Below are 25,524 nucleotides of genomic sequence, written 5' to 3'. Positions count from 1 at the left end.
ATATTAAAATAGACACTCCAATCTCTACAGGCTGTGATTCTACTCTGTAGGTAAATGTGAAACTGTTTGATGATCCTATATAAGTACTTTTTAAAAATCATATATATGTATGTGTGATTAAAGGTATATGAATTCTGTGTATTCATACTTAGCATTTATCAAAGTGGTAGTTGCATATATATATATATATATAAAACTAATAAATATGTGCTAAATTAATAAATGAAGACCTTAAATGAACCTGGTCCAGAAAAAAATAGAGTCATCAAGAAAAAAACTTAGTCTTGCTCATATATTCTCTAAGAAATTTTATTTTTAAAAAATATTTATTCATTTGAGAGAGAGAGAGCAGGAACAGGGCAGGGAGCAGAGGGAGAGGGAGAAACAGACTCCCCACTGAGCAGGGAGCCCAATATAGGGCCTAATCCAGGGACCCTGGGATCATGACCTGAGCTGAGGGCAGATACTCAACCGACTGAGTCACCCAGGTGCCCCTATTTTCTAAGAAATTTTAATCACAGTTTGTCATCCAAACCAATAAGTTTTATTCTTGACATAGTAAATCTGGAAGCCTGTTGAAGTAAGAAGGAATATGTACCATTTATGTAGTCATGAAGGATTTCTTATTACTGGCTGATGAAATAGTATTTTAGTGATCACACTAAGTATCAATATGTTCTCATTATTTTAATATCTCAGTATGTAAATTATGAATTTTTGTGGCTCAGCTAAAATCCAAACCTGGAGCCTCCATTGTCTGAGATCTTAACCTCTTCGCCTACTTTGCATCTACAGGTCAAGAGCTGTGGGAATGCTATTAACAATGATGGGCCTTCTGGTATATTGACATTTAGACATGCATAGTTACACAGATCAAATAGCTGCCCTATCTACGAGGGAAAAATGCACCTATGCCAGACCTTTAAAATTGGTATTCATCCAGTTTATAGTTGAAGGAAATGAGGATTGAAACATATAATATGTATATAAGTGTTTTAAATTAATACATTTAATTTAAATTAATTTTAAATTAATATATATACGTATATGTATGTTAATTCGTCTTTCAAAATTGACTAATAATGACAATAATGAAAACCTTATTACCATTCATTCTTTTATATTCATTGCCTTTTATTATTGAAACTCTAATAGTCTTAAAATAACTCTTCTACATATAGTACAGATCATTTGTGTGGGCTGTGCAGAATTTTATTTATACCACATCAAACTTCCTTAAATACCAAATGACAGAACACCTATTCACACAAGAAAAATCTTGAATAGTATGAAAAAGATTACAGACAATGCCCATAGCTAACAATATCAAATATTTCACTTTGGCTAATTTCCCTAAGTTAAATTCTACATAGATCTTAAGTTCAGAAAACTTTACAAAATGTAATAAGCTTTTATTTTTGCCCCAAAAATAATAGCATTTGTTTCCCAGAGACTGTATTTATTTTATATTCCCTACTCTCATAGTCAGATTGATTTGTGCTTTCCTTCTAGATAGAAGAACTTGAAAAGCAGTTAGTCCTTGCTAACTCGGAGCTAACTGAGGCACGGACGGAACGTGACCAGTTCAGTCAGGAATCTGGAAATCTGGATGATCAGCTTCAAAAGCTGTTGGTAAGACTATGCTCTAAATATGAATTCAATTAATTCTGGGAAGTTTCTCACCAAAATATTTCACAAAATTGGTTTTACTTATAAAATTACAAATTTTACATAATATTTGTGCATATATACATAATGGACTATCTTGACATTATTCAATTTATATATGAATAATATTCTAAATTTTACCTATTTTTTTCCCTTAAGCAGTTACAGCTTATAAGTTAGGTGAAGCTAGTCTTCAAATGGCCTTTCAATTAGATAAATGTATTCTACTAAGTTGAGGTAGTATTGTTTATTTTGAAGCCAAATAACAGTCAAAACACAATTGGAAAGGGAGTTTAGGTTAAAAAAATTTTTTTAAAGAAAGGAAATAAGATTCCAATAATAGTGAAACAGCCTGTGCTCTGTTTGAGGTACTAGAGGATGAGAAATTTAGGAAAGGAAACGATTGGTACTCCTCTGTGTGATGTTAGCAGTATAGGAATATAGGAGTATAGGAGTATAGGAGAATAAATTTCTCTCGCACTCCCAGGCCCTTTGTAGGGTGTAGCGCCCTCAGCCGGTGGAGCCATCTTTCATAGGCTGACAAAGGGTTTGAGGAACAAGCACTAAAAATAGAGCTGGCAACTGTGTGACAAGTTCCAAACCTTGGGATAATCCTTCACTACTTTCCCTCCACCTGCATGTTTCCCTGGGTCCTCAGATCGAATTTGAAAATCTTGCAGATTGTCTGAAAGATCCTCACGGCCCTCCCCTCCTTTTCATTCTTACCGCCACTACCCCTTGGCCCAAGCCCCTCACAATACCTGGAGCATGTCTTCTCACTAGGATTGCTACCTCCAGTTTTTCCCCTCCTCAGTCTGGCCTATGGAGTGCTGCTCTGCTCAAATATCACTCTGTGTCACTCTTTGATTTAAAAATTACATTCCCCATAAAAGCTAGACTCCCCGCCTTTCAAGACTGTTCATGATCCAGCCCCAGCTTCCCATTGTGATCCTTTCTGTCTGCATATGCCCAGTGCTCCAACCAGACCACACACACCCCTTGCCAGCCCTTTCTTCCTGATCTCTGTATCTCCCAGTTGTTCGTGAGGTCCAGGTCCAACTCAAATGCCTTGTTGAAGTATTTTGATCTTCTTTGTGCTTTCTCTTTGCTGTTGCTTAGCTCTCTCTCTCTCTCTCTTTAATGAAAAACCACTTCCATTTCTTTGTATCTGTTCTCACCTTTTCCTTTGGGTGATAAATCCTTTGAAGATCTCTGTGTCTTTGTCTCTCCTACTCTAGTTTTTGCTAACTGTAAACACTATGTATTGTTTCTAGCTACTGAAGGGGAAGGTAATTCTATTCATAGTCAACTGTTACTCCACTCTCAGTACCAAATGCTATTCTGTCATTTCTGAGGCAGTTAACCACATTACTATTGCTATGCTTTCATTATTTGCTAAGCTTTTGAGCATTTCTTTATTACAGGAGCACACTTGATGTGAGGCATAATAATGCCTTTTCTAGAAAATCCAAAACTTAAAAATAGGATGATTTAAAAAATCTATTGCATTTTTCTTTTCATTTTATATTGTTTGGGATTTAATCTATTGAGATTTCCTTGTAGTGTAAGAAATTATAAGTAAGCAAATGTTAACTTACGTATCTAGTAAATCATTTTTCTGAATGATTGAAAATAAGATTCCAAAGTCAAAGGTTTCTCAAATTGCATAAAAAGTCCAAAAATGATAGAAGGAAAATGAGAATTATGCTTTAATTCTTTAATGCAAGTTGGGGAACATACCTCATTTCCTGTAGGCTGATCTACATAAAAGAGAGAAGGAGCTGAGTCTGGAGAAGGAGCAGAATAAGCGTCTGTGGGACCGGGACACGGGCAACAGCATCACCATTGACCACCTGCGGCGGGAGCTCGATGACAGGAACATGGAGGTGCAGCGCCTGGAAGCACTCCTCAAGGCCATGAAGAGCGAGTGCCAGGGCCAGATGGAACGGCAGGTCAGGCAGGACATGGGATGGCTTCCTCAGATTGCCTCTTCTGAGGGAAAAATGTATTTTATGTGTTATTGGTAGAGCTTTTTTTTCTTTTTTCTTTTTTTTTTTAAAGATTTTATTCACCTATTCATGATAGACACAGAGAGAGAGAGACAGAGACACAGGCAGAGGGAGAAGCAGGCTCCATGCAGGGAGCCCAACGCGGGACTTGATCTAGGGACTCCAGAATCATGCCTGGGGCCAAAGGCAGGCGCCAAACCACTTAGCCACCCAGACGTCCCTATTGGTAGAGCTTTTAAAAAAAATGTATGGGCCTAAAAATGGCCATAAGATAGAGCTATGGATTCTTTGAGCAAGTTATAAAAACCTGTTATTTATTTTTATATTTTTGACTGATCAAAATACTAAGCTTTATCTCATTTTTGTTCATTGTTGAGAAATGAAATTCCTATCCAATTGCCTTTTTATTTTTGCCTAGAAATCAGAAACCTAATAGATGCTTATTTTAAAAAGCATCAAACCATAGGGAGAACTGAGGAACAGCAGGGTTGAAGGTATCCAACAGCCGTTTTTTTTGTTTTGTTTTGTTTTTTTAATGATTTGGTTTTCCCCTAAACTGATTGAAACTAGTAGACAAGATGGATGCACTCTGTTTTGGGGCCCCAGTGGCAATGCTTTATTAAGAGCCTTGAACCTTCAGTACCAAGAGGACATGATTCCAATGTCAGTATTGCCACAGAGACATAGAAAGCATCCCACAAAAGAGTAAGCTTCCCAAAATGTGAAAGCAAACCAAAGGGACCAGTCTTGGGTTAGAATTCAGGCAAACCATTTTTCTACTCTTTGGCCCACCCTGGGCAAGAAGAAAGATGAGGGGAGTTACTGGGAGTTAGATTCTTAACACTTCTCTGGACAAGGACCTGAGAATGTGAGTGTGTGTTAGATGAAAGCCGTTATTCACTTTTTCCTCAGAGGTATAACTAAGGGGCAAGTTGGAGGAATAGTGGGGCAAGAGTGCCTTCCTCCCTAGGAAGGGCAGCTTCTTCAGTCATGCCACACTTTTGCCAGTGTTATCCTAATTTAAATTGGTACAGAAATACTCTCAGAGGAAACCTCCAAAGCTCCCACACTAGAAAGCCATTCTAGAGGAGCATTATTATTTAATTCATGTCTCTCCACCTTGGTCTAACTAACTTAAGTTGGTCTGTGGTCTATACAGAGTTGTGACATAAAAATGATTTCAGTTTAGGTAGATATTATTATTAGATTCATGAATTCATGTTTGTGAGCTAACTTGTTATATCTCTTGAGGTTGCTTCCACCCCTCTGCCCAAATTCATGAAATTTTCTCTTCTTTGACAATCAGATGGCAGCAATTCAGGGAAAGAATGAAAGTCTAGAAAAAGTGTCCTCCTTGACGGCTCAGCTTGAATCCACCAAAGAGATGCTCCGCAAAGTGGTGGAAGAGTTGACTGCTAAGAAAATGACCCTGGAGAGCTCAGAGAGGACCATATCGGACCTGACCTCTTCCCTCCAGGAAAAAGAGAGAGCCATTGAGGCTACCAATTCGGAGATCACAAAGCTACGCTCCCGAGTGGACTTGAAATTGCAAGAGCTGCAGCACTTGAAAACAGAGGGAGATCACCTCAGAAATGTGCAGACTGAGTGTGAGGCCCTCAGGCTACAGATGGCAGAGAAGGACAAGGTGATTGAGATTCTGCGACAGCAGATTGAAAACATGACACAGTTGGTTGGCCAGCACGGACGAACTGCTGGTGCCATGCAGGTTGAAAAAGCTCAGCTTGAGAAGGAGATCAATGATAGGAGACTGGAGCTACAGGAATTCAAGGTCTGTAGAGGGTTTTTTGGTAGTTTTAACTTCAGAAATATCATTTCCCTCCTAAGGAAGTATGATTTAAGTCACTGAAGAGATGCTCTATGAAGGTCTGTGGACCCTTTGAGGTTGTTTAAAAGTATTTGTGCCTGAGTGCCTTTGTATGTTGTTGTGAGAAGGGATCCTTACTTTTATTAGATTCCAAAAGAAGTGGATGGACCCAAGACTACTGATACAAAAGAGAAAAAAATCATAAAAATCCAGCTTCCTCATGAAGCCATGTCTCATCCCACAGTTTGAAGTATTTTCTCCCTCGTCAGACAGACCTGTCATTGAACCCCACCTCTCACCACCTGACTATAAAACACTGCTTTGTTCACTAAATCTTGGCTTCCATAACTATGAAACTAAAGAAGAGTTAGTTGGCATACTTTGTAATATTAGTTTTAGATGTACAATATAGCAATTCCGCACTTCCATACATCATCCCGTGCTTATCACAGCAAGTACACTCCTTAATCCCCATCACCTATTTCACCCATCCTCCCTCCCACCTCCCTTCTGGTGACCATCAGATTGCCCTCTATAGTTCAGAGTCTGTTTCTTGGCTTGTCTCTCTCTCTCTCTCTCTCTCTCTCTTTTCCCCTTTGCTCATTTGTTTTGTTTCTTAAATTACATAGATGAGTGAAATCATATAGTATTTGTCTTTCTCTGACTGACTTATTTTACTTGGCATAATAACTCTCTAGCTCTATTCATGTCATTGCAAATGACAAGATTTTATTCTTTTTGATGGCCAAGTAATATTCCATGTTTATATATATATATATATATATATATATATATATATATATATATATATACCACATCTTCTTTTAAAAAAAATTTTAAGTTCAGTTGGCCAACATATAACAGCCAGTGTTTATCTCATCATGTGCCCTCCTTAATGCCTGTCACCCAGTTACCCCAACCCCCCACCCACCTTCCCTTTTTTTATTTTCCAGATCCGTTTCCTCCCTTCCCTTATGATTCCTTCCACTATTTCTTATATTCTACATATGAGCGAGACCATATGATAATTGTCTTTCTCCGATTGACTTATTTATTTCACTCAGCATAATATCCTTCAGTTCCAACTATATCAATGTAAATGGTGGGTATTCGTCCTTTCTGATGGTTGAGTAATATTCCATTGTATATAGAGACCACATCTTCTTTATCCATTTATCAGTCAGTGGATGCTTGGGCTATTTCCATAATTTGACTATTGTAGATAATGCTGCTATAAATAAACATCAGGGTGCATGTATTCCTTTGAATTAGTATTTTTGTATTCTTTGGGGAAATGCCTAGTAGTGCAATTGCTGGATCACAGAGTAGTTCTATTTTTAACTTTTTTTTTTAGATTTTACTTATTCATTCATGAGAGACACACAGAGAGAGGCAGAGACACAGGCAGAGGGAGGGGAGAAGCAGGCTCCCTGCAGCGAACATGATGTGGGACTCGATCTCCAGACCTGGGATCACCTCTGAGCTGAAAGCAGACACTCAACCACTGAGCCACCCAGGTGGAACAGAATTCTGTACTCTTTTCCATAGTGGCTGCACCAGTTTGCATTCCCACAAACAGTGCATGATGGCAAAAGTTGGGCATGTGCATTGTTAACCCACTTTAAAAGACTGGGATTTTTTTCAACAGGTGTTGGCAAGGATATGGAGAAAAAGGAACACTCAGGGTTTCTGGGTGGCTGAGTCAGTTAAGTGTCCAATTCTAGATTGGCCTCAAGTCTTGATCTCAATGTCATGAGTTCAGGCCCTGCGTTGGGCTCCACGCTGGGTATGGAGCCTACTTAAAGAACACTCATGCACTGATGGTGAGAATGCAGCCACTGCAAGAACACTCCTACCTCCACCCCTGCCACTCCTTATGCTTCTCACAGGAGCCAGAATTATATTTGAAAGTGTTAACATTGTACCATTCCCATGTTTATAACTGTCCAGTGTCTTCTTATGTCACTCAGAATGAACTCTCATATCCTTACATTGCCTCTAAGGCCAGTCTTGCCCATGGCTCCCTCTGTGACTTCATCTCTGACTACTTCCTCCCCATGCTCAGTGTAGGGCAGGAGAAATCCATCTCCCTCTGGCTTTCTCAATTCTTGGTTGAGCCCCTGTAACCAAGACAGACCAAGAAAAGAGTAAACAGAAGTTTATTGAGTAACTCAGAGAGGTGGCTTAGAATTGAGACTTAAATATTAAATACCATCTTTAGCTAAAAGAAGGATGTGGGAGAGGCAGGTCATAGGAAGGCAACTAGGAAAACAATGGAAAACAGGAATGAGGTTTGTTTTGCAGATTTAAGCCTTGCCTTCCCCATTTATAAGATTCTTTTGTAATTTAAAGTTATCCTTCCTCTTCTGCTTCAGAAAGGGAGACACCTTTATAAATGGAGACTTCCTTCATAAATATAAATATCCCTTAAAGGGCAACTTATCTGTTTTCAGACCTTCTCCTGTGTCCGCCATTTCTCAAAATAATCAGCTCAAAGTAATCCTTATGGCAGAGAGGTAGCATATTCTGGTCTCCTCCACCAGCCATTCTGATGGCCTTACTGTTTCCTGAACACATTACCTGTCCCTAGAGCTGCCCCTGAGCCTGGCATATGGCTTGGTCCTTCACCTCCCTCTTTGAGGTTTCTGCTCATCAGAGGGTCAGGGTCCCCAAGACTACCTCCCCACCCCGGTTCACCCATTTGCTAGGACTCAGCATATAGTTGTGCTTACAGGTACAATTTATCACAGTGAAATAACGTAAAGTAGAATCATCAAAGGGAAAAGGTATGTGGAGGCAGCTTGGCATAGGCTTCCAAAAGTCCTCTCCTGCAGAGTCATGCAGGATGTACTTAACTGCCCCAGCAATGAGTTGTGACAGTACATATCAAATGTTGCCAATCAGGGAAGCTCATTTGAGACTCAATCCCCAGGTTTTTATAGTAGGGACTGGTCACACAGACCCCATTGTCTGGCAAGTATTCCAGTCTTCCAGAAGACAAGCAGGTGCTCTGCATAAATCATTGTTTGCAGAACTGATTTAGGCACAGTGAGCCTCTCCTCAGAGTGATGGGAACCCTCCCAAACCCAAGTTCCCAGATACCAGCCAACGGCCAACCTTGTTTCCAGCTTTAATAAGAATAGCAATTTGGGGACATCTGGGTGGCTCAGTGGTTGAGCATCTGCCTTTGGTTCAGGGTGTGGTGATCCCAGGGTCCTGGGATCGAGTCCATATCAGGCTCCACGCAGACAGCCTGCTTCTCCCTCTGCCTATCTCTGCCTCTCTCTGTGACGCTCAAGAATAAATAAATAAAATCTTAAAAAAAAAAAAAAAGAATAGCAATTGGGTTCTTTTCTACATACCCAGTTATCTCTTACATGCACAGCCCCTCCTTTGCATTCATTCTCTACTCCCCACTTTTTTTTTTTTGGTAACTTATTATTACCTATTAAATATTTGTTATTGTCTATCTCTTCTCACTGAAATGTAAGCTCCCTGGGGACAAGGCCATTGTTTTATTTCCTGCTATTCATAACTGGGACTGGGTAAGATTAGTGAGGCAGCTAGAACACAGAACTCAGAGAGGTGCCCACCTGGGGCCTCACTTGCCTCACCCAGTCTCTGTCCTGCTGCTCTGTCCCAATATGTAAAATAGTGCCTGGCACAGAGTAGGTGCTCACTACCTTTCTCTTTGGAATGCAAAATAGTAGGAGTAGGGATAATGAATTATTGCAAACAATACTGGAAATTGACATCTTTTTTTTTTTTTTTTGGAAATTGACATCTAAGGTTAAAATAAAGGCCTTTCAATATCAATAGAAGGCCTTTTGCTTTCCTATTTACTGTTGAGGCTTGATAATAAAATAGAAATTTAATATTCTAGGAAATAGTGAAAAGATAGTAAATATAGATAGGATACTAATGAAAGAATGTCAACTATAGGTACATGTACATTTTTTTTTTTTACTTCTTACTCTGTCCTTGTATTTATCCCTATATTTAGATTTTAAAAGATAAAAAAGATGCAAAGATACGGGAGCTTGAGGCCCGAGTAAGTGACTTGGAGCTGGAAAAGGTGAAGCTGGTGAACGCAGGGTCTGAACGCCTCCGTGCAGTAAAAGACATCAAACAGGAGAGAGATCAGTTATTGAATGAGGTGAAAACCAGTAGGAGTGAGCTAAACGGTCTTACAGGTATGTTACTTTAATTCAAATTCTGCTGACAACTAGGAGCACTGCCAGTGAATCCAGCGTGGATGCTAGGACTATTGCAAAAGAATGGGTGCTCATCCCACATTGTAAACAGGGATAATTATGCTGCCCTGAAATCCTGTTGCTTCTGCTTACAAATCTTACACTCATTAACTGTTAACTTTAGTCAACCCTCAGAGTCCATGAAATTCTTTACTTACTTGTTTTTTTTTTTTTAAGATTTATTTATTTAGAGAGCATGAGCTTGTGTGAGTGGGGGGAGGGGCAGAGGGAGAAGGAAACCTCAAGTTGATTCCCCACTGAGCAAGAGCCCACTATCAGGCTCAATCTCATGACCCTGAGATCATGACCTGAGCTGAAACCAAGAGTCAGATGTTTAACTGGCTGAGCCCCTAGGCACCCCTCTTTACTAAGTTTTCAAGAAAAGGGTGAGAGAAGTGGAAACCTTGAGTCCTTTGAGTTAAATAGTTTGATTAGAAGTTTCATAGTGAAGCAACGTGTATACACAGACTGTATAGATTTCTTGAAAAATCAATCAAGATCTTAAATTTAGAAACAAAACACTTAAAAAAAAAAGAAACAAAACACTTCTAGTTCATGATTAGTGTGGTTCAGGTATCATTTACTGCATGTGCGCGCGTGCGCGCGCGCTCACACACACACACACAGAATCAGTGATTCCTGAGCATTTATTCGGCCAGATACCGAGATAGACCCTAGCAGCACAACAGTGAGGATCCCACCTACTTGGGAGCCAGACTTCTATAGAATCAGTTACAGGACAGTGGGTGAGCATGATGTGCTGGGTGCAGATGGAGAAGAGTGTAGAGAATCAGTCTCCTATAGGATTTAGAGTTCCTCTGCTAAATTTGAAGGAAGAAAAGGGATTTAGCAGGTAGAAGGGTAGAAGGGCAACCCAGGCAGAGAGAACATCATGGGCAAAAGCATAAGGAATGAAATAACAATGTGACCTCAGAAGTATTGAGTGAAGGCACAAAGGCCCGGGGGCTAAGAAATTAGGTAGAGTAGATAGGCAGAGCCAGACAGTGTGGAGCTAGCAAAAGACATTAAGTAGGAGATTATTGTTATCAAATTTGCATTTTGAAAGGACAGCAGCAGGTAAATGGAGAAAAGCAAGACTAGGGCCCAGTCCAGCCAGTTAAAGGGGCTCTTGGCCTCCTCCCAGGGAGCTATGAAACTGGAATCAAGGCAGTGGCAGTGAGAATGAAAGAATTAATAGGAGTATTTTTGCAACTGAACAACAGTGCTTCATGATTCGAGGGATTGTGTGGCCTGCAGGTTTTAAATCCGTGGGATCGGTAGAATGATGGTCACCTCTAACTGAGATAGGAAAACCATTCGGGGAGCAGGCTTGAGGGCCAGAGGTGAGATATAGCCAGTACGAGACAGGTGGTATGGGGGACGCTGGGATATGCATGTGGAAATGTCTCAGTACAAGGATGGCTTGGCTCTGTTTGTTCCCTTTATATATGAATCTATCATATATAAATATATTGAAAGTTGAATAGGTGTGTGTGTGTGTGTGTGTGTGTTCTTGTATAGAATGACGAGTGCATGCCAAGTATTTCAGTAATAACTAGAGCTAAAAAGACAGAACACACAGTAACCTCGGGTTGCTTATCATGTCATGGAGATTCACCTACCTACAGATAGATGGTAGTGAGATCTATTGTGGATATGACCATCCAAAAAAATTGAAGATGCAGTTGATGTAAGCCAATCATACTGGCTGGGAAAAAAAAGCAGTGAATAGTAAGGAAGTAAAGAAGGAGGTTCCACTCAGGAAATGTGACTGTACATCTCATTTCTGAAACAAATGAAGATGTAGCTAAATGAAGTCTCTCCCAGCTCTAAAATTTTGTGATCATTAATTACAAATAAAATACACTTCATACAGTGGGATAGACCAAAGTAACCATCTATTATTATCACATGGTGACAGAGGACTATGAAGTCTTAAAAAGGAATTTTCGAAACAAAACTGAAGAAATGGAAGCTACTACAAATAAACTGAAAATGCAGTTAAAATCTGCACAGTCTGAACTTGAACAAACAAGAAATACTTTAAAGTCAATGGAAGGATCCGATGGTCATGGTATGCTTTACTGGATTTTATTCTTCTGTTTTTAATGCCATTGGTCTAGACTTACTAAAACACAAACCTAGATACATCCCCTGCCACCTCTTACAAGTGCCCCATGATGTGAGAGATACACAGTGATAGGCACCAATGATGAGTGTGAGATAGTAGTCATTCTACTCAGGGTTTTTAAGGGAAAATGCCATGTGCTTAATGTAATCCCTAAAGTATCTGAATCTTTGCCTTTTTTTTTTTTTTAAGATTTTATTTATTGAGACACACAGAGACACAGAGAGAGAGAGGCAGAGACACAGGCAGAGAGAGGGAGAAGCAGGCTTCATGCAGGAAGTCTGACATGGGACTTGATCCCGGGTCTCCAAGATCACGACCTGGATTGAAGGCGGCACTAAACCGCTGAGCCACCCGGGCTGTCCATCTGAATCTTTTCCTGTGGCTGTTTCAGGAATTTCTAACAGATCTCAATGTCTATAAGTGCCAATTAATTATTCTTAAGGAAGTATTGATAAAAAAATACAAGTTACCAGTAATTTTCATTTAACCTCTTATTTTTCACATGTTCATTATCAACATAAAATAAAAATCTGTGGGATCCCTGGGTGGCGCAGCGGTTTGGCGCCTGCCTTTGGCCCAGGGCGCAATCCTGGAGACCCGGGATCGAATCCCACATCGGGCTCCCGGTGCATGGAGCCTGCTTCTCCCTCTGCCTATGTCTCTGCCTCTCTCTCTCTCTCTCACTGTGTGACTATCATAAATAAATAAATAAAAATTAAAAAAAAAATCTGTGGTTCATTGTCAGTTCCTGATTCCCTCTCTGGGATAAAAATGTGATGGAGCTGTGGGAATTGAACTGCCAGAATGAGTGGTTTCTTGTTACCACTTAGACCTGTTCCCTTTGTCCCTTGATGTCCATATTAATTCTGCTGTTTTATATAATTCATATTGGTGGTATATACATATATATATACATAAACATATACAAATATGTTAGCTGACTATAAGAATAAATATTAATCTAAGTAAATCTATGTTTTTAAATTTCTCAATTATTTTTTTAATGTGAAAAGATTTATTTTTGTGCTCGTTTCAGCAACACATATACTAAAATTGGAACTATGCAGAGAAGATTATCATAGCCCCTGCCAAAAGGCGGCAACATGCACATAGATTCTTGAAGCATTCTGTATTTTGTGCAGTTCTTGGAGGTTCCGCTTTTTCTTTGCTGGTTAACACCAAGAAAATGGTAGGGTTTGGAGAAGTCACTTAGGAGGCCCATTTGCGATCATACCCTCCCCTCCCCACCGGGGAGAGGCTTTTTCTCAGTGTCCTGAGGCATTTCCACCACAGCATCAGTCACATTATAGTGATTAAATTATCTTGGTAAACCTGTGTTTACATTCAAATGCTTATTTTTATTGCTCAAATTATCTTAAAATAAAAGAGATTTAAGAAAATAAGCTTTCAAGGCCAGCCCTGAACCACTTATTTATTTATTTATTTATTTATTTATTTATTTATTTATTGAACCATTTAATAAGACCAGAATTCTTCATTGAATGAGGTGAGTGGTGAGCAAATGTCAGACTGTGGCTCTGTTAGTAAAGCAGTGCGTTCTGTCAAACCAACCCTGTTTTGACAGTTTAGCTTTCTAACAAGCTTTCTATATCTTGTTAGAAAGAAGTCAGACCTTTCATCCTCTCCGATAGTTTGTTTCTAGAGATGGGTACAATTTCTCTTTTTAACCTCTAAGCTCCATTTGGACCTTACTCAAAGCCATCACATTTTCAAACCTCTTTCCTCAGCTAACTGTGGGAAACAACATTGGGTCTCTGATTTTTTTTTTTTTAAAGATTTTTGTTTATTCATGAGAGACACAGAGGCAGAAACACAGGCAGAGGGAGAAGCAGACTCCCCACGGGGAGCCCAATGTGGGACTTTATCCCAGGACCCCAGATCATGCCCTGAGCCAAAGCTTAAGTGCTGAGCCACCCAGGCGTTCCCAGGATCTCTGGTTTTGAATCTCCAAACAAGGATGAGCTTCATAGATCTTTTCAATGACCTGCCATGTTTGAAGTATTCAGTGCCTCCTACCTGCCTTGAACATTCTCATCCCATCACTAGTTTTTTTTTTTTTTTTTAAGTTTTATTTATTTATGATAGTCACAGAGAGAGAAAGAGAGGCAGAGACATAGGCAGAGGGAGAAGCAGGCTCCATGCACCGGGAGCCCGACGTGGGATTCGATCCCGGGTCTCCAGGATCGCGCCCTGGGCCAAAGACAGGCGCCAAACCGCTGCGCCACCCAGGGATCCCCATCACTAGTTTTATTAAAACAATTCCATATATGCTTATACTGCCAATATGACTGTTGAAATAGTAGTGAGTTCCAAACACATGCAGTGACCATAGGAATGAAAATTGAATGTGAATGCTTTGTGACATCACTGGAATCTGTAAAAAGATCACTTAATAATAGACACCTTATATAATAACTTAAGACATTTTTATAGGATACCATATGAACAAATAACTAATAGTTGTCTTTGTGGCATTTTAAATATGAATTTCTGGAAAATTATTTTAGTAAAAATGCTTAAAAATACATTATTCATTATATGACTTAATGTATATGTTTTCTATATGTATAAGTATGAAGTTAGTCAATACTCTATAACATTGGAGATGGTAAACTACGATGGTCAATGAAATTAATACCAATAGCAAGGAAATCACAAAACATCATTCTCAGCTCAAAATCTCTGAAAATTGTTATATCCCAATATTGTGAAATCTGAAGATCTTTCTCTGTGATCACTCTCTTGAAACTGTCCAAGTGCCTTAGAGAATCTTGTCACCTTCTCACAGTGTTTAGCCATCAATTTATAATAGCTTTTCAAAATATAGAAACCTTAAATACTAAGGCAGTTTACTTCCTTTCTCCCCCCAGCTATGAAAGTGGCAATGGGAATGCAAAAGCAAATCACAGCTAAAAGAGGTCAAATAGATGCCCTTCAGAGCAAGATACAGTTTTTGGAAGAGGCAATGACAAATGCAAATAAGGTAAGTCCCTGTCCTCAGAGTGGAAGGAGTCAATATACTGTTCACTCTTTAATATACTACAGGCAGGATAAGACATAGCAGCATTACAAGGTATAGCTGAGAAATGAGGTTATTTCTGACTAAGAGAATGAGCCTGAAGGAACATTTGAGTAGGATCTTGAAAGAGATGGTATTTTAAATGCAGAAAATGGGCAAAAGAGCATTCTTGGTAGAGATAGGGAATGATTTTATGTGATGTGTATTCTTAGACCGCTCGGCCACGCTACCGTGCTATGTGATGTGTATTCTTAAAATCTCTATGGTCTGCCAAACAATGCAGTAAAAGCCACAGAGTGATGAGTACAATGGAATGAGGAGTACTACACTAACAGGGACGCTTAAGTGGCTCAGTGGTTGAGCATCTGCCTTTGTCTTGGGTCGTGATCCCGGGTCCTGGGATCAAGTCCTGCATCGGGCTCCCCACAGAGAGCCTGCTTCTCCCTCTGCCTGTGTCTCTGCCTCTCTCTCCGTCTGTCTCATAAATAAATAAATAAAATCTTAAAAAAAGGAGTACCACACTAACAGATTTCATCAATGACATACAAAAAATAGAAACCAAATGAAAATGGTAGCATAGTTTTACAGGTTAAATGAGGAGAAAAATACATAAGTAATACAATAAACATGGGCCTTTATCTTGAAGAAGTTTATCTTATCCTGAAGTTTGCTTGTGGAAGTGTGCATTAGAGGGTTGTGGCTTGTGAGGTACGGTGGGGGGTATAAGGGGAGTTTTCTGTAACACTAGATGTATATGGATGTGACTCATAACTCAAGGTAAACTGCGGTAGTAGTAAATGGGTGTTTGAGGAGTGTGCATGTATGCTTTTTGTATGTTCCTACACAGCTCTGTTCAGCTCGGCACAGTTTTGTGTGACTTAGTATTTCTCATAAATGAAACTGCATAATAAGTGAAATCAGTGTTGTGCTCAGACGTTCCCAGATACATCAGTCACTTTGAAATAAATCAACATTTTCAAAAGAAGTTACGTGAGAACTGACTGTAATGGAGGTGAGGAAGTAAAGAACATGCATAGAAGACAGCAGCTCAAGTTAATTGCTTTCCCATGCCCAAAAGGAGCTGCTGACGTACTTTTTTAGAGTGAGGCTAAACAGTCCCAAATATGTACAAATGTATGTGTTTATGCAGAGCCCTCATCATATGGACTGACTTACTTCCTTTTTTGGGTTCTTTCCTCCTTTTCTCTTATCGTAAATTTGTTTCTTTTCTTCTTCCATTATTTGCCCATTTGGACCTAAAGGAGTGCTTATCCTCATCCTCCCTGAGAAAACTTAGAGCATAAGAGGTCACTACCTGCTGTCATCACAGGTGTCTGCCCCCACCCACAGGAAGGTATTTAAAACCCACAGACACTCCCTTCAAACCGAAGGGAAACAACTTGTGAAATTAATACATATTTTACATATTTTATAGGTTTTATCAAAGATTTAATAAGCCAAGAAAGAGGTAATAATGCCAGTAGTGATAAGAATAAGAGAGTACATGGTAACAATTCTAATGGCTCCCAGCTACAACTCATAAGCAATTAAATGACATATGAATTAACTGTAGTTCAGATATTTGTATAAGTTTCATATCTCCATCACATCAGAGCATCTACATCAGTACATTATTTCTGATATATTTTTTCCTCTATAATTATAGGAAAAGCATTTTCTAAAAGAAGAGAAGACTAAATTAAGCCAGGAATTGAGTACTGTTGCAACAGAAAAAAACAAGATGGCTGGAGAACTAGAAGTCCTGAGATCACAGGAACGCCGTTTGAAAGAAAAGGTTGCTAATATGGAAGTTGCTCTTGATAAGGTAGTTATTAACTAAATGTGTAAAGTAATTATCAACTAAATAGCTATTAAGTAGCCTTGGCCTGAATAAAAGCTCATGTTGATAGGAACCAAATCTCTGTTATATCACAATCACCTAGTATAAGGAAAAACCATATCCTATAGAGAAGGCTCTTCTAAGTGTTAAAGTATAGTATGCATACATTTTACAAAATTCTCTTTTTCAGGCTAACACAGTCACAGGAGTAGTAAGGTATAAGATGCTCCTGATGTCCTTAGTTTACTGAATAAATCTATCTGCAGTCTGACCTACTGCCACAGAATACTTGAACACTAAGTAGAATACTGTTGTTAATATCAGTAAGATGGCAACTTGATGCTAAATGTCTGACATTTGTTGTGGTCCAGAAAATGGAGGCAGAAAACAGCTTAAGGAGTGAGAAGGATTAATGACACTGTATTTGTAGTTGCCGTTTATCATAGAGGAATGAATCTTTCTTGTCACTGAGAACCCTGGAAGTCTAAAAATGTACCCGGACTGGTCCTTGATTCTTAAGAAATTAGAGCTTTTATGGTTAGGTAAAATGACCTGTGATCCCTCCTATGCCAACTTTGATTTTAAAACATGATAGGAATTTGAGTTGTGAAAAAATAAATAAATAAAAATTTAAAAAATTAAAGAATTTGAGTTGTGGCTATTTCTCTGTACATTTTTTATATTGCTAAAACTATTTGGTCATTTCATCCTTAATCTCTTCATCCTTTTGAATGCCCCTCACAAACTAAATGCTGTGTAGATACTGGGGACACAGAGAATAAAGCCATGACCTCCAGTTGTTCTAAGTTTACTGAAATAAATAGATAAATGTAAGTTAGTGTGTTGAGAGTGGGTGAAGTTCCTTTGAGAGATGGCAACTCTGTATTTATAGATTAATAAAATAAAATTAGAGAGAGTGGAGGATAAACCACATGTGATTGCTTGATTGTAGGCATCTTTGCAGTTTGCAGAATGTCAAGATATCATACAGCGTCAGGAACAAGAATCTGTGCGTCTAAAACTTCAGCACACTTTGGATGTAAAAGTGAGGTCTTTTTTTTTTTTCAATATAAATAATTTAAGCAAAAAATAATGCCATTCTTTGATATACTTACATATTTTCTTCATGTGCCTTGGATACATTCAAGTGTACTTTCAACATTATCTGATACTAGCAATTATAAAATCTGAATAAATATCATTACATTCTATACCTCTCCTTTCCTGTGGTAACAAATGAAGCACTGTACTCTGTGTTAAGTTTAGATTAAGAGAGGCAAACACCTTCAGGTATGCCTTGAGGATACCAGAAAGAAGAATTTTCCATACAGAAGGAGTTCAAGCAAGTGCAAAGGCCCAATGTGAGAGTATGTTTAGCTTGTTTGGAGAAGAGCAAAAATGATTTCATCTGCATGACAGAAACATGTGTCCTTTAAAAACAGTACACTTTCTATTGAAATATATGTCTCTATTTTAAAGTTGCAGGCATACATTAAAGTCCTAATAATAGTTGTACAGGATCTTTCCAAGTTATATGCCAGAACTACTATGGAGTCTTTAGTAAAAACTAGAAACCAGCTTACTAGCATACCATCGAGGTGTTTTCACATCTCATGCTTTTTTCAGTTAGCAGTGTGAAGGCATCTTCTTAAGCATATGCTTAGTTTTCAAAGAGTAACTCAGAAGCATTTGCTTGATACTTTGGTTTATGACTTCGTAGATGTTCAATATCTAAGATTGAAATTATGTTTGCAAAATACATTTTGATTTTGCAATTCTAGGTGTAGGTTGACAATTATTTTGCTCACCTCTGTATTGCTTTCTAGGAACTTCAGGGCCCTGGATACACCTCAAATACTTCTGTGAAGCCACGCCTTCTACAGCCATCCTCAGCCGCCCATTCTCATTCTAATGTACCATCATCCCAGTCCACAGCCAGCTTCCTGTCTCATGTAAGCGACTAGTCTCATTATTTGTGATGCAAATGACCTAGTATGTAAATAATTTTATTTTTAAAAAGATTTATTTATTCATGAGAGAGAGAGAGAAGCAGAGACATAAGCAGAGGGAGAAGCAGTAAATAATTTTAAATTGAGAAGAATTTCATTAAAAAATACATCTATAGTTATGACATTTTCAATTACTAGATTTTAGATTTATATAGCCCAGATGAGTGAAAATGTTTACTACACTATTTGGTGCTTCCTCTGGGGAAGATAGATGAAATATTCAGTGTGATTAATGTTAACGAAATTGTTTAAGTTTTCATTTTAATTCCAGTTTGCTAACATACAGTGTCCTATTAATTTCAGGTATACAATATAGTGATGTAACACTTCCATACATCAGACAAGTGCTCGTCAGACAAGTGCCTTCCTAAATTCCTATCACCTGTATCACCCATCCCCCCTCTCACCTCCCCTCTGGTTACCATCAGTTCTCTTTAATTAGGGTCTGTTTCCTGATTTGTCTCTTTCTCTTTTCCCCCCCTTTGCTCATTTATTTTCTTTCTTAAATTCCATATATGAGTAAAATCATATGGTATTTGTCTTTCTCTGACTTCTTTCACTTAGCATTATACTCTCCACTTCCATCCATATTATTGCAAATAGCAAGATTTCATTCTTTTTGTGGCTAATAGACCATTGTGTGTATGTATACCACATCTTCTTTATCCATACATCAATCCATGGACACTTGGAGTGCTTCTATTTCCTGGTTATTATAAATAATGCTACTATGAACATCGGGTTTATGTATCCCTTTGAATTAGGGCTCTTGTATTCTTTTTTTTTTTTTTAAGATTTTATTTATTTTTTCATGAGAGACACACAGAGAGAGGCAGAGACACAGGCAGAGGGAGACACAGCCTCCTTGCAGGGAGCCCGACCTGGGACTCAATCCCAGGTCTCCAGGACTACACGCTGGGCTGAAGGTGGCGCTAAACCACCAACAACCAGCCAGGCTGCCCGGGCTCTAGTATTCTTTTAGGTAAATGCCTAACAGTGCAATTGCTGGATCATGAGATAGTTCTATTTTTTACTTTTTGAGGAACCTCCAAACTGTTTTTCACAGTGGCTGCACCACTTTGCATTCCTACCAACAGTACACAGGTGTTCCCTTTTCTCTATATCCTCACCAACATCTGTTGTTTCTTGTGTTTTTGATTGATTTAGCCATTCTGACAGGTATGAGGTGATATCTCATTGTAGTTTTGATTTACATTTTCCTGATGATGAGTGATGTTGGCCATCTTTTCATGTGTTTGTTGGCTGTTGGATGTCTTCTTTGGAGAAATAGCTGTTCATATCTTCTTATTTTTTCACTGGATTTTTTTTTTTTTTTTTTTTGGCTGTTGAGTTGTATAAGTTCTTTATGTATTTTGGACGCTGACCCTTTATTAGATATGTCACTTGCAAGTATCTTCTCTCATTCCATAGATTGCCTTTTAAGTTTGGTTGATTGTTTCCTTCACTGTGCAGAAGCTTCTTATTTTGATATAGCCCTAATAGTTTTTTTTTTTAAAGATTGATTTATTTATGATAGACATAGAGAGAGCGACAGAGAGAGGCAGAGACACAGGAGGAGGGAGAAGCAGGCTCCCTGCTGGGAGCCCGACGTGGAACTTGATCCAGGGACTCCATATCCCGCCTTGGGCCAAAGGCGCTAAACCGCTGAGCCATCCAGGGATCCCCTATCCCCAATAGTTTATTTTTTGCTTTTGTCTCCCTTGCCTCGGGAGACGTATCTAGAAAAAAGTTGCTTTCTCAGATGTTAAAGAAGTTACTGCCTCTGTTCTCTTTTATGATTTTTATGGTTTCAGGTTTCACATTTAGGTCTTTAATCCATTTTGAGTTTATTTTTGTGTATGGTATAAATCCAGTTTCTTTCTTTTGTATATTGCTGTCCAGTTTTCCCAACACCATTTGTTGAATAGACTTTTTCCTACTGTATGTTCTTTCTTGCTTTGTCAGAGGTTAGTTGACCATATAGTTGTGGGTTAATGTCTGGGTTTTCTGTTCTATTCCATTAATCTATGTGCCTGTTTTTGTATCAGTACCATACTGTTTTGGTCACTACAGCTTTGTAATATAACATGAAGTCCAGAATTATGATGTCTTTAGGTTTTCTTTTTCAAGATTGGTTTGGCTAGTTGGAGTCTTTTGTGATTGCATACAAATTTTAGGATTGTTTGTCTAGTTCTGTGAAAAATGCTGTTGGTATTTTTTTTTTAAATTTTTTAAAAGACTTTATTCATAGAGACAGAGAGAGAGAGAGAGAGAGAGAGAGGCAGAGACACAGGCAGAGGGAGAAGCAGGCTCCATGCAGAGAGCCTGATGTGGGACTCGATTCAGGGTCTCCAGGATCACACCCTGGGCTGCAGGCGGCGCTAAACCTCTGCGCCACTGGGGCTGCCCTGCTGTTGGTATTTTGATAGGGATTGCATAAGATGCATGTATTGCTTTGGGTAGTTACAGACATTTTAACAATATTTGTTCTTCCAGTCATGAGCATGGAATTTCTTTCTATTTCTTTGTGTTGTCTTCAGTTTCTTTCATCAGTATTTTATTGTTTTCAGAGCAAAAAGTCTTTCACCTCTTTGGTTAGGTTTATTCCTAGACATTATTTTTGGTGCAACTGTAAATGGGATTGTTTTCTTAACTTCATTTTCTGCTGCTTCATTACTGGTGCTTAGAAAAGCAACAGATTTCTGGGCATTGATTTTGTATCCCGAAAATTTACTGAATTCGTTTATAACTTCTAGCAATCTTTTGGTGGAGTCTTTCAGGTTTTCTATATATAGTATATCTGCAAATACTGAAAGATGTACTTCTTTCTTATTGATTTGGAGGCCTTTTATTTATTTTTGCTGTCTGATTGTTGTGTCTAGGACTTCCAATACTATGTTGAATAAAAGTGGGGAGAGTAGACATCTTGTCTTGTTCCTGACCACAGAGGAAAAGCAACCAGTTTTTCCCCGTTAAGGATGATGTTAGCTCTGGATCTTTCATCTACAGCCTTTATTATGTTGAGGTATGTTCCCTCTAAACCTACTTTATAGAGGATTTTTATCATGAATGGATATTGTACTTTGTCAAATGCTTTTTCTACATTTTTTGAAATGATTATATGGTTCTTACCCATTCTCTGATTGATGTGATATATGTATTTATTGATTTGCAAATGTTGAACCACCCTTGCAACCCAGGAATAAATCCCACTTGATCATGGTGAATGATTTTTTTAAAATGTATTATTGGATTTGGTTTGCTAGTATTTTGTTGAGGATTTTTGCATCTATGTTCCCTGGGGATATTGATCTGTAGTTCTCTTTTTTAGTGATATCTTTATCTGGCTTTGGTATCAGGGTAATGCTGGCCTCAGAATGAATTTGGAAGTTTTCCTTTTTTATTTTTTGGGATATTTGGGGAAGAACAGATTAACTCTTTTTTAAATGTTTGGTAGAATTCACCTATGAAGCATCTGGTCCTGGACTTTTGTTTGTTGGGAGTTTTTTGATTATTGATTCAGTGTCTTTGCTGATTATCAGTTTGTTCATATTTTCTCTTTCTTCCTATTACAGTTTTGGTAGATTATATATTTCTAGCAATTTATCCATTTCTTTTATGTTGTCCAATTTGTTGACATATAGTTTTTCATAATATTCTCTTGTAATTGTTTGTATTTCTATGGTGTTGGTTGTTATTTCTCTTCTCTCATTTGGGATTTTATTTATTTGAGTCCTTTATTTTTTTTCTTGGTAAGTCTGGCTAGAGGTTTATCAACTTGAATCACTTTTTTTCCCCAAAGAACCAGCTCCTGGTTTCATTGATCTATTTTATTGCCTTTTTAGTTTCTATATCATTTATTTCTACTCTAATATTTATTTCTTCCTTCCTTCTGGCTTTAGGTTTGGTTTGTCCTTTCTATAGCTCCTTTAGCTGTAATTTTAAGTTGTTTGAGATTTTTCTTGCTTCCTGAGTTAAGCCTGTATTGCTATACACTTCCCTCTTAGAACTACTTTTGCTGCATTCCAGTTTTTGGACCGTTGTGTTTTCATTGTCATTTTGTTTCCATGTACTTACTTTATTTCTTCTTTAATTTCCTGGTTGACCCATTCATTGTTTAATAGCATGTTATTTAACTTCCATGTGTTTGTAGTCATTCCAAATTTTTCTTGTGGTTGACTTCTAGTTTCATAGCACTGTAGTCAGAAAAGATGCATAGTATGACTTCGATCTTCTTGAATTTGTTGAGTCTTATTTTAAGGCCTATTTTGTAATCTATTCTGAAGAATGTTCCATGTACACTTGAAAAGAATATGTATTCTGCTGTTTTAGGATGGAATGTTCTGAATATATCTGTTAAATCCATCTGTTCCAGTGTGTCATTCAAAGCCATTGTTTCCTTGCTGATGTTCTCTTTAAGTAGTTTGTCTCTTGATGTAAGTGGAGTCCCCTATTATTATTGTATTATTATTGACTAGTTCCTTTATGTTGTTATTAACTGTTTTATGTATTTGGCTGCTCCTAGGTTGATGCATAAATATTTATAATTGTTAAACCTTCTTGTTGGATTGTCCCCTTTATTATTATATAGTGTCCTTCTTTCTCTCTTGTCATCATCTTTGTTTTAAAGTCCATTTTCTCCAGGGTACCTTGGTGGCTCAGTCAGTTGAGTGTCTGACTTTTGATTTCATTTTGGATCATGATCTCAGGGTGGTGGGATTGGGCCCCACGTTGGACTCCATGCTGGACATGGAGCCTGCTTGGGATTCTCTCTTTTCTTCTCCCTCTGCCCCTCCCCTCCCACTCATGCTTTTTCCTCTCTCTCTCTCTCAAATAAAAAAATAAATAAATAAAGTCTGTTTTGTCTGATAATAAGTATTGCTACTCCAGCTTTCATTTGACATCCATTTACACAATAGGTATTTCTCCATACCCTCACTTTTCAATCTGCAGGTGTCTTTAGGTCTAAAATGAATCACTTGTAGGCAGAATATAGATGAGTCTTGTTTTTTAATCTAATCTCACCTTGTTTTTTGATTGGACCATTTAGTCTGTATATGTATTTATTATCATTTTATTATTTGTTTTTTGGTTGTTTCTGAAGATTTTCTCTAATGCTTTCTTGTCTTTCATGGTTTGCTGATTCACTTTGGTGATATATTGGATTCATTTCTCTTTATTCTTTGCATATCTATTAGTGTTTTTTGATATATGGTTCCCATTAGGTTTGTATATAACCTCTTCTGCATACAGCAGTCTATATTAAGTTGGTGGTCATTTAAGTTTGAACCCATTCTTTATTCCTCTCCTTCCCACATTTTAGGTGTATGTTGTTATATTTTATATCCTTTTAATTTTTTTAAGATTTTATTTATTTATTCATGACAGACACACACACACAGAGGTAGAGACACAGGCAGTGGGAGAAGCAGGCTCCATGCAGGGAACCCGATGTGGGACTCGATCCTGGGTCTCCAGGATCTCACCCTGGGCCGAAAGCAGCGCTAAACCGCTGAGCCACCGGGGCTGCCCTTTTATATCCTTTTATTTTGTGAGTCCTGTGAATGTTTTTTTTACAGAAATATTCTGTAAATATTTTTACTGCTTTTGTGTTTCCTACCTTTATATTATTACTTTTAGTCTCTCCTTCCTACTCAGAGTCCCCTTTAATATTTCTTGCAAGGTTGCTTTATGGTCATGATCTCCTTTATTAGTTTTTGTGTATCTGGGAAACTCTTTTTTTTTTTTTTTTTAATTTTTTATTTATTTATGATAGTCACAGAGAGAGAGAGAGAGAGAGAGAGGCAGAGACACAGGCAGAGGGAGAAGCAGTCTCCATGCACGGGGAGCCCGACGTGGGATTCGATCCCGGATCTCCAGGATCGCGCCCTGGGCCAAAGGCAAGCGCCAAACTGCTGCGCCACCCAGGGATCCCTCTGGGAAACTCTTTATCTCTCCTCTAGTCTGAGTGATAGCCTTGTTGGATAGAGTATTCTTGGCTCCACATTTTTCCCATTCAGTACTTTGAATATATCATGCTAATCTCTTCTGGCATGCCAAGTTTCTGTTAAGAAATGTCCAGCTAGTTTTATGGGTTATCCCTTGTGAGTTAAGGACTACTTTTGTTGCTTTTAAGATTTTTTTCTTTTATTACTATATTGCCAGTTTAATTACAGTATGTCTTGGTGTGGATCTGATTTTGTTAATTTTTATGAGAGTTCTCTGTGCCTCCTGGTTCTGGATATCTATTTCTTTCCCAAGAATAAGGACGTTTTCAGCTATTATTTCTTCAAATAAATTTTCTATCCCCTTTTCTCTGTCTCTTTCTTCTGGGACTCCTATAATGAATGTTACTACATTTAATGTAGTCACTGAGCTCCTTTAATTAAGTCTATTCTCATTTTACATAATTCTTTTTTCTCTCTTTTGTTCAGCTTGATTACTTTCTACTACTCTGTCTTCTAGGTCACTTATTTTTTCCTCTGCTTCTTCCATCTTGCTGTTCGTTCCATTAAGAGTGTTTCTATTATAGTCTTTATCTCTGCTATGTTATTCCTTATCTTTGGGTTAAGCTTCTCACTCAGGTCTTCCACTCTTGTCTCAAGTCCAGTGAGTATCCTTATGGTCATTGCTTTAAATACTCCATTAGGCATGTGACATATCTGTTTTGCTTATTAGATCTTTGGACACAGTCTTGTCCTGTTCTTTCATTTGGGATACATTTGTCTGTCTTCTCATTTTGTCTAAGT

At 38.2% G+C, this 25,524-nt stretch overlaps 1 protein-coding gene and 1 non-coding gene across 23 annotated transcripts in view; both read left to right on the top strand.

Annotated features, from left to right (window-relative positions):
- Positions 1 to 25,524, top strand: part of CCDC158 (coiled-coil domain containing 158) — a 127,413-nt gene that overhangs the window by 58,407 nt on the left and 43,482 nt on the right. For 18 of the 22 annotated variants that reach the window (XR_012023570.1, XM_072810829.1, XM_072810827.1 and 15 more), the window contains 9 exons: positions 1,513 to 1,632; positions 3,423 to 3,620; positions 4,984 to 5,466; positions 9,506 to 9,695; positions 11,677 to 11,829; positions 14,778 to 14,890; positions 16,593 to 16,751; positions 17,719 to 17,811; positions 18,593 to 18,718. Coding sequence is in view for 18 of the 22 variants with exons in the window: in XM_072810829.1 (XP_072666930.1) it covers positions 1,513 to 1,632; positions 3,423 to 3,620; positions 4,984 to 5,466; positions 9,506 to 9,695; positions 11,677 to 11,829; positions 14,778 to 14,890; positions 16,593 to 16,751; positions 17,719 to 17,811; positions 18,593 to 18,718 (1,635 nt within the window). In the remaining 4 variants the exon portion in view is untranslated. Of the gene's footprint in view, positions 1 to 1,512; positions 1,633 to 3,422; positions 3,621 to 4,983; positions 5,467 to 9,505; positions 9,696 to 11,676; positions 11,830 to 14,777; positions 14,891 to 16,592; positions 16,752 to 17,718; positions 17,812 to 18,592; positions 18,719 to 21,657; positions 21,801 to 25,524 lie in introns of all 22 variants that reach the window. The other 4 variants (XR_012023573.1, XR_012023572.1, XR_012023571.1 and 1 more) reach the window with 2 other exon arrangements.
- On the top strand, positions 12,910 to 13,016 carry LOC140624076 (U6 spliceosomal RNA). Its single transcript, XR_012023611.1, has one exon. It is a non-coding gene; the product is annotated as a U6 spliceosomal RNA (small nuclear RNA).

This window comes from Canis lupus, chromosome 33, assembly GCF_048164855.1.
Source record: "Canis lupus baileyi chromosome 33, mCanLup2.hap1, whole genome shotgun sequence".
Lineage (NCBI taxonomy): Eukaryota > Metazoa > Chordata > Mammalia > Carnivora > Canidae > Canis > Canis lupus.
Note: the sequence above shows the minus strand (reverse complement) of the source record. Positions and strands in the feature narration are given on the sequence as shown.